At 36.8% G+C, this 17,655-nt stretch overlaps 2 protein-coding genes across 2 annotated transcripts; both read right to left on the reverse strand.

The window, feature by feature from the left end:
* Nucleotides 1–475: 475 nt before the first annotated feature.
* On the reverse strand, nt 476–12,053 carry LOC111383962 (protein translocase subunit SecA 1-like). The gene is made up of 5 exons (XM_023008162.1): nt 11,655–12,053; nt 11,322–11,470; nt 1,761–1,922; nt 1,388–1,503; nt 476–846 (listed from the first exon to the last, which is right to left on the reverse strand). The coding sequence occupies exons 1-5, from the start codon at nt 11,848–11,850 to the stop codon at nt 819–821; spliced, it is 651 nt and encodes a 216-aa protein (XP_022863930.1). The 5' UTR covers nt 11,851–12,053; the 3' UTR covers nt 476–818.
* Nucleotides 12,054–13,049: 996 nt separating this feature from the next.
* Nucleotides 13,050–15,818, reverse strand: LOC111383968. Its single transcript, XM_023008174.1, has 2 exons — nt 15,421–15,818; nt 13,050–14,095 (listed from the first exon to the last, which is right to left on the reverse strand). Exons 1-2 carry the CDS (start codon nt 15,753–15,755, stop codon nt 13,441–13,443), a joined length of 990 nt encoding a protein of 329 aa, XP_022863942.1. The 5' UTR covers nt 15,756–15,818; the 3' UTR covers nt 13,050–13,440.
* Nucleotides 15,819–17,655: the final 1,837 nt, after the last annotated feature.

Genomic DNA, 17,655 nt, shown 5'->3' on the forward strand with positions numbered 1-17,655 from the left:
ATGCATCTTAGGGAATTCAAGGAAATTGAGTTTGTGGGAAACCAGAGAGAAATAAAGCCCTTGATAACACATTATTTGGGTTGAAAAAATTGTTACAAGCTCAGCTTAACATAAATTATAAGACACGAGGATAAGATGATAGTCAATCTGGCAATTACTTGACCTAAATGGCTTTTATTTCCTAGCTGTTGATGCTATAATCATGTATTTGATACGAGTTTTAGGCAATCATTAGGAATGAAAAAAGTTATGTGCTCAATTTAACATGAACTATAAGATACGAGGATAAGATGATCGCTGGTTTGACAATTGCTTGACCTAATATGACTTTTAGTTGCTAGTCATTGATGCTACAAGTGTGTATTTGATAATGGGCTATCCAAGAATTCATCTCCTCGTACATCCTCAAGTATTCAAAATGTTCATCATTTTCATTGCCTACGGATGTAATAATTCAATTTGCAACTCGACCAAGGATCATCCAACAACATATAATCAACTTAAAAGTATCAGTATACAGCTTTTAATGATACAAAGAGCAAAACCTGTAGCTTTATCAACTTAATGTGCACCCCCCCTCCCCCAAAAAAATAAAAATAAAAAATAAAATAAAGGAGGCAAGTTGATGTGCGTGTTTGTGCTAAAAATCGTTCTGTCGCAATTTCTTATGTGGGAAATGTCAGTTTAACTGTAACTGGCCGCAACAAGAACAGGTTAAGATCCATGCTGGTTAAAAAAGTATGTGATGATAGAGGCTCCCTTCAACTGTGCCCGGTACTCCAAGCTTTGTGCTAAGTTTAATACTTTATATTTCTCCTTCAAGTGCTTTTGTCCTTCCCACAGCACCTTCAGAAGTGATGGCAAAATAAAAAATAATTATACTGCTTAGATTTACAGATAAGATAGAACACGTGGTTGGAGAATATCTGCAAAATATTTTTCTGTCATTATTGTAGGTATCACACTCCTGTAAAGCGACATTGGCAAAATTTTTGTTACAAAAGTAAAGATTTTATAGCAGAAAAGACCTGCCTAGTTAATGAAGCCAGAAACTGTACAGCAATAAAGCAGGCAAGAAGTATAATGTGTATGGCATCTTAAGAGAATCTAAGAAATTTTACAGCTCATATGCGACACTGAGAAAGATTAGACACACTAAGCTGCAGTCCCAAACAAACGAGAAGGGTAAAACAGTTTCATGAAATTTAGGAGGATCAGTTTAGGTACTGATATTTCCCTATTCCACATAAAAATAAATTCATATTCTGAGTTCTCCAAAAATTGGTCATAGAAAATGGATTTCAGGTGCTTATCGAGTCAAATTTAGATAAATACAAATAGAAAATGTTGAATACAATCATTTATGCTTGTTAAAGAAGAGGAGTACCTTTTGTATAACTTTTTGGAACCACAGGGACAAGGCGCATTTCTACTTATTTTCCCACTCTTGGCCAAGTTTGATCGTGCAACGTCCATGGGGGTTGATCCCATCAACTTCTGAACCTGTAGTTAATGATTCCTTCACGGGTCAATATTTCATGCAATGACATCAAACTACAATGCCCAAGCCATGTAATATGATCCTTCTAACCATGCATCAGCAAGGAAAAAGTAGAACAATACAGATAAAAACACACTTCCATATTCAGCTAACCAGCAAAAACATTCACTCAACACGACTAGCACATATTTTGTCACTTGTAGCAGGTCACTTTTAACAGTATGTGAAGAATGATAAATGCAGGCAATGTGATAAATACCTCAGCCAAGCTCTTTGGCATTGGTTTGCCTTCTTCCTTTAACTTTTCAATTTTTCTCTGAGCTTCTTTTGCCCAGGTAAACTTTGCTAAAGCATTTTCGACATCTGCTATTGTGCAATTACATTGTTTTGCTGCTTCTTGCTTTTGACTGGTCTGAATGTTCTACAGTAATAAAGCAAAAGAAAAGTGGTGACCATTAAAGCATTACCAGAATATATCATTTGTCAGTAGCATTCAAACTGACTTTCAACCCACTAGCATCACTTAGAATATGTGAGTGCACAAAGATTAGCAACACAAATGCATAAATGTAAACAGGAAGACAAGTAATTACAGGCCAAAGCCATTCTGCTCAAGTTATGACATTTGAAACCAGCTGTAACACTTGGGTAATAAGTTGAAGCTACTTGATTAGCCTCTTGAAAATTATGTTTTTCAATACTTCTACCTGCAAAAGGAGAACTGGGGAGGAAAAGGAGGAGACAGAAAAATAAGGGACGAAAAGGAAAATGATAAAAGAAAAGACAGTAGAAGGGGGATCAGGAAGAGGCAATTGGATGGAAAGAGACGGAAGAAGATGAATATGTAATACGATTTGTGGGCTATTTAGCTGGCCTGTTCAGGGCTATTTTCAGCTAAACTAAAGCCCCATTCAGGCGTTCACAGTGATGTGTCGACCAATTGATTCATGACCTATCCCCAGTTGCTATCTCTGAATCCCTCTCTGTTGGATTTTTTATGCACAATAATAAGAGATGAATGAGAGAAATCAACACAAGTATTTATGTGGTACAGTGCACTATGCTCCGCTCTAGCATCGCCTATTTGATCTACTACACCTGTGTTCCACTCTATATAAGCCACATACACAACAATATCTACCTTGACGAATATTCAACCCTCAGGAGAAAACGCTGAAAAACGTAACATGGAAAAACACAACATCTGGGACCAACAGGTTTGGACACATCCTCTCTATTAAGGAAGAAAATCAATTAGGAAAAATGTATATTAGACGAGCATTATTTGATTGATTTAGTTTCCATACATATGTACAGGTTATTTTTCCTATGTAATAAAAGGAGACGAGAGGAAGAGATGACCTTCTTTCGAGTCCTTGCACCAAATCCTCGTTCAAAACATGTTATCAGAGCCATGTTTTTAGAGGTCGGTATTTCCTTCTACTTCTTCTCTTGAGCAAATCGTCCCTTTCTTTTCTTTTCTTTCCTTCCTTTTTTCTTCACTAAAAGTCACCATCTAGACCGGTAGTTTTGTTTCCCAAACGAGACTGGTGGTATGATTGATTAAAAGACAGCCGAAGAGTTTGTCGACGATATGTTGTGACAACGAATGGTGTCGTGATGATGGCATAGTGGTTGTAGTGGGTCGCGGTCGTTGGTACGTTGTGCATTGTTGGAGTGTACTTCGATACTAAGGTCTGTTTCTTCTTGATTGGTGGTCGAGTGGCAAAGTGGTAGTGCACTATGTTTCTGTCGATTTTTTTCTAGACTTGATTCGAAGTGGAAGATGTGGGCTGTTTATTTTGAATTGTAAGTTGATTGGTTGTGAATTGTAGGCTGATTAATTAGTGCTATTAGACTATAGCAATTTTGTTGGGCCTAGTTTGTGTTTTTGTTTATTGGGCTCTAATTGTTTGTTTATGGGCTGATTAATTTTTAGTTCTAGTTATTGCTTAGCTATTCCCCTGATGTGTGGTTATCTATTATTATTGATTTGTCATATTCTCTACAGCCCAAGTACTAGTTTGTGTGGTTCGTATCATGTCATTCGCGATACAGACATTCAATTTGACTGGCCTATGGCACCTGAAAAGCTGAATGAAAGAAATTCACTTATTGGGCTATGTATGTCAAAGTCTTCTTGCGGGGCAAAGGTTTATTTAACCACTTAACTTCAGGCAAGTCATCTATCAAATCCTCAGAAAGATATTCTGCGAAGGCTAATCCTACTCTCAACTACCGATTGGATCAAGATGATAACGCAATCATTAGACTTATCATCAGTAATATTGAGCCTCACATTGGGTCTTCAGCTCTCTATATGTCTACGGCTAAGCAAATTTGAGAGTATCTCAAATGCATGCACTCTGGAACTAGGAATGTAACTCGAATCTATGGAACGTGTAAAAAATATTTTGGGCTTGAGAAGGGCTCATCCAGCCTTGTTGTGCCAGCTGCTAAGAACTCAAGCTAGAACCTCGAACTAGCCCTTTCCTTAAACAACCTGTTCAACGTGCACTACGGACTGCTATTGTCCCCTTGTCATAGAGAATTTTTTTAGGGCTAGAGCAGAGCCCCGGAGGTCTGGAGAAAGCTGCATTCAAGAGGATTTCCCTAATCCTCCCTTCCCGAAAGGAAGAGCACCTCACCCGTGAAGTAAATCATCGCACCTACGGTCTTGAATATTATAATAAGCTTTTGACTGTGTCAAGAAAAAAATGTGCATCAACCCCTCTCTCTTGATTTGAAAGTTATTAAATTTCTTATTGGTCTTCCGCAAAAGTTTAAAGCAGTCCGAGCAGTGGAAAATAACTTCCCAATCTTCTAGAGACATTCTCTCGTATTCAATGCTCTACTCTCTCGGATGGTACACTTAGCGAAGATCATTATGCTTTTATTGCTTGGGGTTGCTCATTCAAAAGTGGACGTGGTGTTAGCTCGCTAGGTGGACGGGACATTTGAGGCAGTGGTTGTTTGGAAAATCATTAACTTCGAAAATATACTCACTGTGGTCGTATAGGTCACTCCGTTGATTATTGTTGGATTTACATGGAAAATCATTTGGTTCTGCTAATCAAGTCTCATCTAGTAAGGACAATCACCCAGTATATGGATTAGTAACTAACTCTAGCTCATCGCAAGGATCTGATCTCTTCTTTGTACAATGTGATGAATATGCTGAATTCTTAGCTCATAAACAGGCCACCTCCACTTCTACTACCACGTTCGCTCAATTAGGGACTACACCTTCTCAATGTCTATTGTCATTCTCTCACAATTCATGGATTATCAATTCCAGTACAACTGAACACATGACTAGTTCGTCAACTTCTCTTCTTGATTATCATTGTGTTATTTCTTCCACGTGTCACTCTTGCTAACAGTTACCAAACTAGTGTTGCAGGCTCCGGCATTGCCAATCCTAGTCCTAATATTAATCTGTCGACTGTCCATATTCCTTACTTTCCCTTTAGTTTATTGTTTATTAGCAAAATTACATCTCTTTAGTGTTTTGTAACATTTTATCCCTTTGTGTGTATTTTTCAGGATCTCAAAACGAAGAGGATGATTGATATAGGACATGAAGTTGGTGGCTTGTATTACTTGGATATTTCACCGGTCTTTCCTCTAGCTCTCCAGTCCTTTGTTTCACCCATGCAATGGCATTGCCGTCTTGGTCACCATTCTCTATCCACTTTAAAACTTCAAGTTGTGAGTCTTCATAATGTGTCCTCCCTTGAATGTGAAGCTTGTCACCGCGTCTTTTCTTTTACGAGCTACTAGTGTTTCTAGTTATTTGAGTTAGTCAATTTTGATGTATGGGGACCAATCAATACTTCTTCTCATAAATTTCAATATTTCGTCACTTTTGTGGATGATTATCCTCATATGACTTGGTTGTTCCTAATGAAAAATCGTTCTGAGTTACTTTCTATCTTTTGTACTTTGATCAAAACTTAATTCTTTTGTTAGGTCTTAACTTTTTTGCTATGATCTTCCCAATAGTTTATATAGGAGTAATAGTCGTTTCATTCCTATTCGTTGTCATGATGTTCAATAATAAAAAATCTGAATTTTACTTTCTGATAATACCAAAGAATATATGTCTACGTCGTTTACTCCCTGCTTATCTTCCAAAAGCATACTCATCAAACATCTTGTCCATATACTGCACAGCAAAATGGAGTTTCAGAACGTAAAAATCATCATTTATTAGATGTCACTCGTGCTCTTCTTTGTCATATGCATGTTCCTAAACGTTTTTGGAGTAACGTTGTCCTTACTACACGTTATCTCATTAATCGCATGCCATCCTCCATTTTATACGGTGCATCTACCTTCTCTATTTTGTTTTCCTCATCTACACCATCTTCGTTACCTCTCAAGGTTTTTGAGTATTTGTTATGTTCATTCCTTTGGTCATGGTTATAACAAACTTGATCTCCCTCTATGAGATGTATTTTCCTTGGTTATTCCCAAACACAGAAAGGGTATTACTGCAATATTGCTAATTTGCTACAATCCTTCTCTGCAACGCTATTTTATAAGTGTAGATGTCACTTTCGATGAGTCTACACCTTATTTCTTTGATCATAGTACGTCTCCCAAATACACTGGGGTCCGGTTAGCTTCCCCGTTCCATATCTACCCATTGGTATTTCTCCGAAACAAGTATCGTCTTCATCTACTATACCAGGGTCGTCGTCTTCTCATAAAGAACCAAATCCTCCTTTACAGATTTATGCCAGACGATCTAAGCCACCAATGCTCGTGGCCCCATCCGTCACCTTGCTGTCTATAGATCCTGCTTCTATCATCTGTTCTGATCTTGAGTTATTGCCCATTGCTCTCCGTAAAGGTAAATGTACTTGTGAATTAAAATCCTATCAACCACTATTTCACTTTCGATTTGTTGTCGCCTTCGTTTTCTTATTTCATATCCCAGCCTTCTAATGTTTTTGTACCTAAGACAGTGACAGAAGCTTTATCTGATCCTGAGTGGCAAAAGACTATGAAATTGGAAAAAGCAGTCTTACATGAGAATAAAACTTGGGACCTTGTTCCTTCAACATCTGGTATACGTCTCGTTGGTAACAGATGGGTTATGTTCTGAAGTTCAATCATAATGAGACTGTTGATCGATTGAAAGCCCGACTAGCTGCTAAAGGTTACACATAAACCTATGATATTGATTGTGACAATACATTCCCTCCAATTGCTAAGATCTCTTCTACTCGCATTTGGATTTCTATTGCTACTAACCTTAATTGGTCACTGTTCCTGTTGGATATTAAAAATGCCTTCCTATGTGGTGATTTACACAAATAGGTTTTTATGAAACAACCATATAGGTTTGTTGTTCAGAGGAAGTACCAGAACTATATTTGTAAGTTGAAAAAAGCTTTATATAAATTAGCAATCACCAAGGACATGGTTTGAAAAGTAATCTGAGGTTGTTCTCAAATTTAGTTTTCAAAGGTGTCAGACAGATCATTCAGCATTTCATCTATAAACTGGTGCAAGTTGTATTATTCTTGTAGATTCTATTGAGAATATTGTAATCACTGATGATAATGCATATGAGATCGCCCGATTGACACAGTTTCTATAAAAACATTTCCAGACTAAAGATTGAAATAATATTTACAAAAACCCGTCCTTTCTCCCACAATCCTGTAGACTTTCACGATCAACCCATCACCCCGTGAACTTTCGCCAATATGCAATTTCCGCTAGTTGTAGGTCAACATGGCTGATGTGACTTCCTCCAATTCGAGTCTTTTTACCCCACGTCAGCTTGGTCACCAGGTGGTCGTAAAAAGGTGGAAGAGAGCAAAGCAATATCGTTGCCTTGTCTTCGTCATCGAACTTAATTTCAAGTCACAGCAAATCGCTAATAATTTGATTGAACACATTAGTGTATTGAATCAGATTTGTACCCTCCAGCATCTTGAGTCCTTGCAACCACAGCTTCAAATGCAGCTTGTTCGTGAGAGACTTCGACAAATAATGACTCTCCAATTTTAGCCAAATTTCGACAACATAATACATGATCTCGTTCGCCAAACAGAACCGAATTGTACCCCCTGCTTGTTCCTCAAACTCTTCCCAATCGGTATCTGACGTACCCTCTGACTCCTTCCCAAATAGCGCATTCACTATCTCTTCCTGCACCAACAAATCCTTCATCCTTCACTACCATAATCTGAAATTCCTAGTTCCATCGAACTTCATCATATTAAATTTTGCAATCAAAGAACTTGTCATCTAGACTTGACTCTGATACCAATTGTTGAATTTTTTGCGCGATAATAAAGAGATAAAAGAGAGAAATCAATACAATTATTTACGTGGTTCGACAATGTTCCTACATCCATGAGGAGCTACGCGGAGATATTTTATTTAGTATGAATAGTAGGTTTATATCATCAGTATTTTGCTCCGGCATCAGCCTATTTGATACAGTTAACCTGTATTCCACTTTATATGAACAACATTCACAACACTCTCACTAAAGATAAAGCAATTTTTATCATTCATTTCCCCTACCAATAGTTTTTTCTCCTCTTTCTATGGGTAGCAATATAGCAGAATATATTACAAACTATAACACTTTTAATAATTTCATTAGTTACTTGAATAGGTAGTAACATAATGGGCGACAAATCACACTTCTTGCAGTGGATAATGGCTTGATTGCATATTGTCCTTTGCTTGATCTGAACCTCATATTATTCTATCACGTTTGTAAGCATAACATATAAAGAAATATGAAATGCAATCGTACAAATTATCTTTATTGACTACCATTTTGTCCAGCACAATGTAGAGGTCTCTCAATCAGTACAGTGAAGCGAGTCAAATGTAAAATCTTGTCAATAGACCATAGTTTTGCGCAAAGCTAAAGCTATTAGTGTGCTTCTGGTTTCTTGTCAAAAGGGTGTATAAATAAAGAAATAATCTATATATCTGCAGTTTATATTATTTTAGTCGATGACAGTTTGTGTCCTACTTAGAAAGTTATGTCAAAGTGTCATGTGATTCTTGTGCTTCATAGGTACCAACACATCACCGCAAAATGTTCACTCACCATGCAGCCACACATCACAATACCTAGGGAGAACCTTAGGCATTTGCCATTGCAAATGTTCAAGTTATGGTGATAGAAGACCACTTCATCCTTCTGCCAAATGACATACTCCCTAATCACCATTGAATCCAAAAACTTTTCTAAGACCCACTCTTCCGAACTTAAGAGTTATCATTAACACATTCATTCTACACTAAAAAACTTAACCCATCAAGTCTTAACCTTTAACATGAACTCAGCCAAACAATATGTTCCTACGAGATGGAGTTGGTCCTCACCAAGTTCTACAACAAGCCCCCTGGAATTCGACTTAACCTTATTCCTACAAGCCTCTAGCCACAAATAGGAAATACCAACTTAGCTTCTGGTAAATTGGAGTAGTTACCAACTCACATAAACCCAAAGGCCAGAAATGGCATCCAAGCCAAAGTGCCTAAATCACCTTTGGCTATACCTACATTATCCATCTTTCATGAATCTAATTGCATTAAGTGTCTCATATGAGCACTACATATATGTTGTTGACCTCAAAAATGAACGGCCTTTAAACTTTTTGTCATTCCCATACTGTTTCAAAGCAGAACTTGTCCATTCAGTCTTGTTTTCTTTTCTGGCTAGGAGAAATGTCACAACTGTTGTTGTTCTAGGACTTATTGCTGCCAAAACCAGATGTAGAGTTATCCAAATTCAAGTCCACCAGATTCTTGAAAGCTACAGTTGCTCACAGCAACTCTGCAAGCCTTCATGCCACAACACAGCCTATTTCCGATTCTGCAAACCATAAACAAAGTTGAACATTTTGTTCCCCACTAAAGTAGAATGTAAGACCGACATAAATAGTTGACTCAGAGACATATTCTAGCATAAAAACAATGTACCAATGCTTCCAAAAGGAATCACAAGCCATCCAAGCAGCGTTTGCTGGCAAGAATTTCTCCAATTCCCTCTAAAAAAATTCCCATGAACTAATCTCTAGTCAAGCTTTATCCAGCCTTTGCCACCAAACCTTCCAACTTGCAAGTCACAAATCTGTGCTGTCTTAAACACTTCAAATACCCGCACACCCCACCAATGCCTTGGTTAGGAAAATTTGATTTTGGATGATTTGGCCATCCAAATCACCAATCACAGCTATCTTCAAGACAACAACATCTTCCTTGACCACATCAATCATGAGATCAACTCTATCAGGCAAGGCACCAATGTCCACTACAATGGAACATGGACATAGCACAATCTAGGAAGGTATCAACGGACAATTTCTGTAAATCTTTTATTGCACCATCTAGCCACAAATTAGCTATAAAAAGTGCCAAATGTCTAGCCATCTGTGGCGCAAAAACAATCTCTCAATCCTTTGCGCTTACGAGATCGTGCAACAAAGAAGCCGGTAATTAGCCAGCCTTACCACAGCTGCAGTGTAATCATGACCTGCGAGAACTACTTTATATACCACCACAGGGGCTAAATCTGCATTTGTTTTCTCCACCCTGTGCAACTTGGTTTGCACTCACACAAGTCAGCCGATAATCCAACTCAAGAGACACAGGTTTACATGAATCGTTTAGTTGCTTTACATCGCAACTACTGTTTAATGCAGCCCAAACTCAATACATTAGTGTATTCTGGCACTTACCAAACCAGAAATTACCTAGCCTGCATTATGCCAAGCACCAGTTCCCTAGCCACAGAGCCTTACAGACACTCCCACAGGCATTTTACTCAACCCCAATCAACATATCAGAAATAACAGAACATGCCATAGCCACCAATGCACAACATGTGTCTTAGTGAGAATACACACCATGGTTGCATCATGCAACTAGAACCTACAACTTGAACTAAAGCCCTTGGTTGAACTTCAGTTCAGGATGTCATACACACAAGCACCGACTGATGTTCAGCCTATGACCTACTCTTGTCAGCCAATGCTGCAAGGTATCAACCAAATATAATGCAATCACATATCACCATGCCTAAGGCAAGCATGCTTAGTGCACTTGCTGCAGCATACGATACTATGGGCATGTTCGGTAATGATTATGAGAATTGATTTTTTAACCGTTATAGAGAAAAGTGGGTCACACCTGTGAGTGAAGAAGTTAAAAATGACGGTTGAAATAGTGAAATAAAGGTCAAAATTTTGATTTTTTTTTTGGTGAAAAATTGCTACCAAACGGGAGCTATAACTAGTCTTATAAGGGAAAACTTCAATTCTAAAATGTGAATAAGTAATCTTTCAATGTATTGCCTATATTGTGTACATAAAATGACGACTTTCATTTGCTGGATCATTGTATAAACATCCTGCAAATCAGCTGCTATACACCAGTTTCCGAGGCACCACAATCAGTGGCATGGAAGTAGGGTCTTGGAAATGGAGATGGGAAGAGTACTACTCTAATTTGAGTTGGTGTTATGGAAATTCAAATGCCCCAATTGCATGCCAGGAAAAAAGTTAAGGCTAGAATAATGGCTGAGGTTAGCAATGCAAGTCAGAATGGACTATGCACTATGAAATTCATTGCAATTGAATTGAGCAAACATCCACAAGCTAACAGAAATGCTTCATACTAAAACCTTTTAGATTATATAGGGACAATTTCATTTAATTTTACTGCAAGGGCTATATAAATGACATAGAACACACGCATATGCATACCTGACTATAAGGCTATACAACTTTTAAATGCGAATAACAACAGAAAGGAATAAGTCACGGGAACCAACCTCTCCAGTAGGATCGAATCCCCCAAGGTATCTAATAATAGCCTCTTGCTTCTCGAAGGCATCAGCAAATGTAGCCTCACTACTCCTCCCCACTATATATTGCTTCAAAGTCCCCATCTTCCTCGCTTTGCTCAACTCCTCCGCGAACCCTATTAATATTTACAAACCGACCACACACACATCCCATAGAAAATGAAAATGGAAAGCAAGAAAAAGGTCAAGTCCCCACATAAATTCAATTTGAATATCCATACACATATATATAAACAAACACCAATACGCGTATCTTATACGTACATACAAGAATAAGAAATGAGAGAGGGTAAGACATACGGAGCAAGGTGAATGACTCTGCGGTAGGGGTGGCCGTATCGGAAGCAGTCTTTTGGCCGGTGAATACGCCTTTGACCTTGTCCATCCATGAGTAGTTGAGATGTGACGTGGAGGATATCCAACGGTGTTTTGATGGAATGTGGTGACTGAGGGCTGAGCCTCTAAACAAGAACACAACTTGCCGCGAAAGCAGCATTATATAGCTATAGATACATATATTACGTATCGATTAGGTACTTCCGTACTAGTATAAAACCTATCTGGTTTTGAGCACCGGGGGAGGCGGCGGATGATGGCGAAAATGAATCAGATTCCAATTTGTATAGTTGTGTGCTGCGACGGCGCGGCGGGTTGTATTTTTTATTTCAGAGGAACATCACTTCAAAGTAAATCTTTTGAATTTTTGTCCATGGTAAAGGACTCTTTCTACTTATTTTCTTTTCCCTACTTTTCTGAGTTTGTTTGAGCCACATTATGAGAAAAAAATATATTATTGATGTCAAATTAATAAAAAATATATAATTAAAAATAAGGAAAATTTTTACGGGGTGTCCCCATTTTAGACTTTAATAGATTTCTTAATATTTATAAATTCTCATGTATTGTGTGAAATTTGATAGAATTTAACAGATTTCATAATATTTGAATGCATTTCTACTTTGTAGATTTTAAAAGATTTTCATGAATTTTATAAATTTCAATGGATTTTATAGATTCTTTGTAAAATTTATAAATATCCTTAACATAAACCACAAAATTTTACTTATTCTTTAACAATTCATTCTTATACATATGCACGTTAATAAATCACAGAAAATGATCGAATTCTTGTTCAATTGTTTGTTAAACATTGAATATTATAACAGAGTTTCAATAAAAAAATCACACCCAATATTCAACAAATTGTTTGTAATATTGTTTTATTGAAGAATATATGGTTGAAATGATATCAAATTATTGTTGAAGAATGTATTTTTTTGAAAATAATGTGGCTCGAACGGGGGCCTAATAAACAAATTGAAAAATATTATTTAGCCCCAATTTGAGGCACATTATTTGACCAAAAGATGAAATTTTTTATCATTAATCGTTACATCCAACTGGCTTTTTTTAAGTTCTCATCTCTTGTGTGGGGCTCGACTATTCCAATAACTAGAATTTCATTTTAATGAACCAAATAATGACCGTCAAATAGGGGCTTAAAATATAATTTTTTAAGTTTAAAGGCCAACAAACAGGGATTAACAGGGACGTTAACATTAGCTAAGGATCTGTTATTCAAACCTTAGTCTTGGGAGCAACTTCTGACATTTCAAAATCTCCTTAAATTACATTGACAGCTGAGACAAAAGCTGAATCAATTACTACATGGAGAAACAATTATACAGCAAAGAATTGCAGAAACCAAATTCTTAAAGCAAGACATTGGTGAACAACAAACTTGAAGATCATCGTGAAAGTATATCTTAAAAAACATCTACTTGCTGATTAGCTCTAAATAGAAGGTGAATCTAGCAAAACTAAAGGAAATGCAAGTACAAAAGCATGTTGTAGTTGGTACTTGCCCATTATAACACTTCTCATTAGTCCACATTGAGAAGGGCTTTACCCTCTCAAAAACAAATGGCAAGTCCCACCGGCTTGCAAATATGAATGGCATACAACTTTCTGGTTCTGTACGAAGCTAATTACAGAATGAGGTAGCTCCTAGTCGAGTGTCCAAGGAAGTTAGTTGCGTGCTACAAATTACACCAAGAAGGCCACAAATGATTCTCTATTCCACATTTTAAGCCTTAAATCGCCTGAACTCAAACCAGATCTCATAGTGGTTGAAAAGCAAACTGTCATGCGTGTGCTTTCTAAGATATTCAAGCCCCAGATGATTTAACCTTTTCGTGCATTCTTCTCCTCCCAACCGTGAACAAAACTTTATATTATGTGAAACAAAAATCCGGCCTTCTAAAGGTTTCAGTCTGCTTACTAGCTTCTCTAATCCAATCCAAACAAGCTTGTCGGGCATATGAAGAAACACAGCACTTGCATATATCAAACTGTACATGGCTCCATCTCCTAACTTACTGAAATTCATATCTTCACCTTTTACAATCAGAGGGCGCTTGTACAACAAGCCTTGTGATGGAAGCTCGTACCTAAGTGCAGCCATCAGAGATAGCTCATCTCTCTCTAAACAATGAAAACGATCTGGATTCAAGTATCTTATGAAATGCAAGCCAACACGCAGCGTGCCACATCCAATCTCAAGAACTTTTGAGTTTGGTGTTAGATGGGCAGAATCAGCAAGAAACTCAAATACATCTCGACCTCCTGCCCAGGGCTCTCCATAATTGCTATGGTGTTCTTCTACAAGTAGTTCACCTGGACAAGGCAGAGCAGTGTGGTTGTTTGCTTCTTCTCCTTCATAGTGTGATATGCCTTTGAACCTGAAAATATGGTAAAATTTGTTCATAATTGCTTTAGTTCAGCGGTGAGCACAGGTAAGAGTAAGAAAAATACAAGAAGGATTAACGATTAAAAAAATGAACAATATATTCCTCTAAATTGTCCTCTCCATGTTTCTCTAGCTGTGCTATTTGGAAAACAGTTAAAGTTGCAGTAATTTTCTGTAAGCGCACTTTTATTATAATGCATTATAGTAGAAACTGAACGACATAGCAGATAAGAGCATATCCAGAAAATGATTTTTTAAGTTATATCAATACCGTTTAGGAGTAAGTAGGAGCAGATGATGTTATCAATTGAAAATTGTTTCATTCATTTGAAGAGTATTATTTTATTCGACCATAATCCAATACAATGAGAGCACATACAACTAATCTGAAGCAGTATGAGCCCATGCAATTGATCTAGAGCACTAGTTAGCACTTCTACACCCAAAACACTCATCTCTTCAATGTGTCAGTCATGGTGTGGCAGCAGAGAGACCATTGTGAACTCCACAATATCTCTAGTACCAAAAACTATCGACATTAGATTTCCTTTTAATTTCATTTTCTTTAATGAATACCTAGGCATGTGATCACCAGCAGAACGTCCACCTCAAACCCTACCAAATTTAATTTTGAAGTAAATATGACTACATCACATGATGGTAGATATTCCTGGCATATAAGTTTGATGAGATGCAATGAACGTTATCCAATTGTATAAACTCATAATCTAGTTTTCTTCTTCCTTTATGTATACTAAAAGATTCCCCACAAATTGGACGGTGTTCATATCATATCATCAAAGCAGGACGCTTAATTTCCATAATGCTTAATTGTCGAATTTGCCAGATGGATGACACTAAGTGCTGGAAGAGTGTCTTTTACACAGAAAATGAGCAGAGATAAAGACCAGAAATTCATTAACAAATTTGGCATCTGAAATGCAAGATCTTATTATAATGCAACTGATTTTATTAAAATTTAATTAAAGAATCGGTAATTCCCGGAGGTCCAGCAAATTGCTAAATCTTCAGAAACAAGATGAAATGGAGACTAGAAACAATTAACATTACTAGAAATGCTAAAGAAAATTTTCCTAAATTGGCTTCTTCATATTCAATTTTCTTTATATATTCTTCTTCCTACAGGCTCGAGTTCGCCAATTCTGCAACTCGTATTCAATTGTTCTTTTCTTTGATTAATTCCAAAATACTGATAGTCTAGAACTTCGTTTCCTGTAATCATCAAAGTATTTTGGTGTGTGAGTGTGTGTGAGAGAGAGAGAGGGTCGAACGGGAGGGGGAGGGGAATTGTCTTACTGCAGGAGATCTTGCAGCTGCTGTTGTCGAGTGCGAGGATTAATGCCTTTACGCAACACATTCTGTTGCATATGCAACCCATTGGCTTCGATCTGACTCTTCACCCATTCTATATCTTCTGCTGAAGCCGAGATCCGATCTCCAAATCTTACATTATTATTGTCCGCGCCAGAGCTACCGATGCTGGAGGAGGAGGCGGGAATAGGGCAAGTGCAAGGCGGAGGGGAGAAAGATAGGGAAGAGAGAAGGAAGAATAGGAAAATTGTGGCGGCAGCAACAGATAGTACGAGAACTGGGACTGAAATCACCACTCCCCTCGACGGAAGCAGTGCCATTTGATAGTTTACTCCCAGATTTAACGCTCAGATTTGAGTTTTGTTTGTTCGAATACGGAAATGGACAGTTGAGTCGAGGATTTTTTACTCGTTTATGAGACAAATAAATAAAGGAAAATAGAATCACTAAATTTGCAACTATTTACCTATAGTTAGTAATAGAGCTTTAAAAAAAAAAAAAAAAAAAAAAACCTGTAAACATTAAAACTGAATTAACGTCATCATTTTGAAATGATTGATTTGAATTTACGTGAATCGGTGAAAATTTCAATTGAATTAAATCATACTTGTATTCAGTGTCATGATAATTATCGAATTTTAATTTGATTCTTATAAAGTTCAGGGAAATAGCACTAAGCCTCCAACCTTTGAACCTTTTGACGATGGTCTCGAACCTTTCATTTCTAATATTCAGTCTCAAATCAAGTGCAGACTTGTGGATACTCAAATGGGTTAGGATTCCATCGTCAGAATGTTCAAAGGTTGGGGACCACCGGTGCTATTTATTCTATAAAATTCGATGGTTATGGTGTAGTAAATTAAAATTCGATGGCCATAGCGACACTAAGAGGAAAGTTCGATGGCCTTGACGTAACAAATTAAAGTTTGGTGGCTATCATGATTTTAAGTGAAATGTTCGATGACCATGGGACACTAAATAAAAAATTAAATGACCATGGGTGAAATTAACTCTATAATAATAGGTTTCATATGCGTCTTTCCAATAAATTATATAATCGTGTATATATATGCTAGCTTTCTTTATTCCCAAATGCAAATTATGGGTTTTAATGCTTGTAATATTTACGCTTAAATGTGTTTGAAATTTGTTACTTTTACGTAAGGTAAAGATACTTGTATACTAGAGTATACGTGTACGGTCTCCTCATATGAAGGAAACCCACAATGATTAAAATATTTGTGCCTTCTCTCATGTGAGAGGGCTATAATTCTAGTGTACGTGTAGCAAATTCCTTTACGTAATTAGGCAAATCATGGTTTGAAATCAAGGTCAATCGTATAAAATAGTTTTGTTAGGTTCGAAAGGTGAAACGATTTGTTTTGACTTCTAATTTTTCAAATTAAATGAGTTTGTTTGAAAATAGATCAAAAATCATTCGATCGATCTATGTCCTCCCTTTATCGGGGGTGAAATCTTGGGTATGTGGGTGAAATCTTGGGTATGTGGGTAGGGGCAAGGGATGACTCTACCTCGTTTGGTGAAAAGTATAATATAAATTTTAATTTAAGGTAAAATCGACAATTAATTTTAAAAACACATTTTATGAGACTATAAATTTTCAATCACATATTTCTTCAACTTCTATCAAAATTTACTAAAAATCTAATTTTAATCTTGATCAAACAGGGGCATGTTTCCTTTTCTTGTTGTACCCCTTTTATTTTTCCTTGTTTCAAGATTGAGAGTAAAATTTGTCTTTGGATCCAACTCAATGATTTTCTTACAAGATCTTATGAATAGAGATTGATATGTTTAAAAATAAGATGATAATGATTTAATGTTCATGAAAAGAAATTATGGTGCGTTTGATTGCAAATATGGTAGGTAGATAAGAGAAGGAATAAATGAGAGAGAGGGATCGAATTATTGGGAAAATAAAAATCACCCCTCCTTAAAGAAAATATTTCCTTATTTTTTAAGGAAAATATTGTCAAATAATTAAAAGTTAGAAAATATTTTTCATGAAATAATTGTCAATTAAACACCTCAAAAATAGAATTTTGAGTGAAAAATAATATTTTTCACAGATAATAAAGTCAATCAAACACGTTTTTAGAGTTAAGCCTGCAAAAGTGATCATAATATGCAAGCAAATATTTTTATTTACGAGTGAACAAAGTACATGAATGTTAAGCTCTTTTTTGCCCTCCCGCCTTC

This window comes from Olea europaea, chromosome 3, assembly GCF_002742605.1.
Source record: "Olea europaea var. sylvestris chromosome 3, O_europaea_v1, whole genome shotgun sequence".
Lineage (NCBI taxonomy): Eukaryota > Viridiplantae > Streptophyta > Magnoliopsida > Lamiales > Oleaceae > Olea > Olea europaea.

Excerpts from the sequence above, each read along its gene's own strand:
- LOC111383968 (XM_023008174.1), bottom strand. The coding sequence starts at position 15,755 with ATGGCACTGCTTCCGTCGAGGGGAGTGGTGATTTCAGTCCCAGTTCTC. Across the intron at positions 14,096-15,420 it reads CAGCTGCAAGATCTCCTGCA|GTTCAAAGGCATATCACACT; the intron begins GTAAGACAATTC and ends CCATATTTTCAG.
- LOC111383962 (XM_023008162.1), bottom strand. The coding sequence starts at position 11,850 with ATGCTGCTTTCGCGGCAAGTTGTGTTCTTGTTTAGAGGCTCAGCCCTC. Across the intron at positions 11,471-11,654 it reads AGAGTCATTCACCTTGCTCC|GGTTCGCGGAGGAGTTGAGC; the intron begins GTATGTCTTACC and ends AAATATTAATAG. Across the intron at positions 847-1,387 it reads TCCAAAAAGTTATACAAAAG|GTGCTGTGGGAAGGACAAAA; the intron begins GTACTCCTCTTC and ends TCACTTCTGAAG.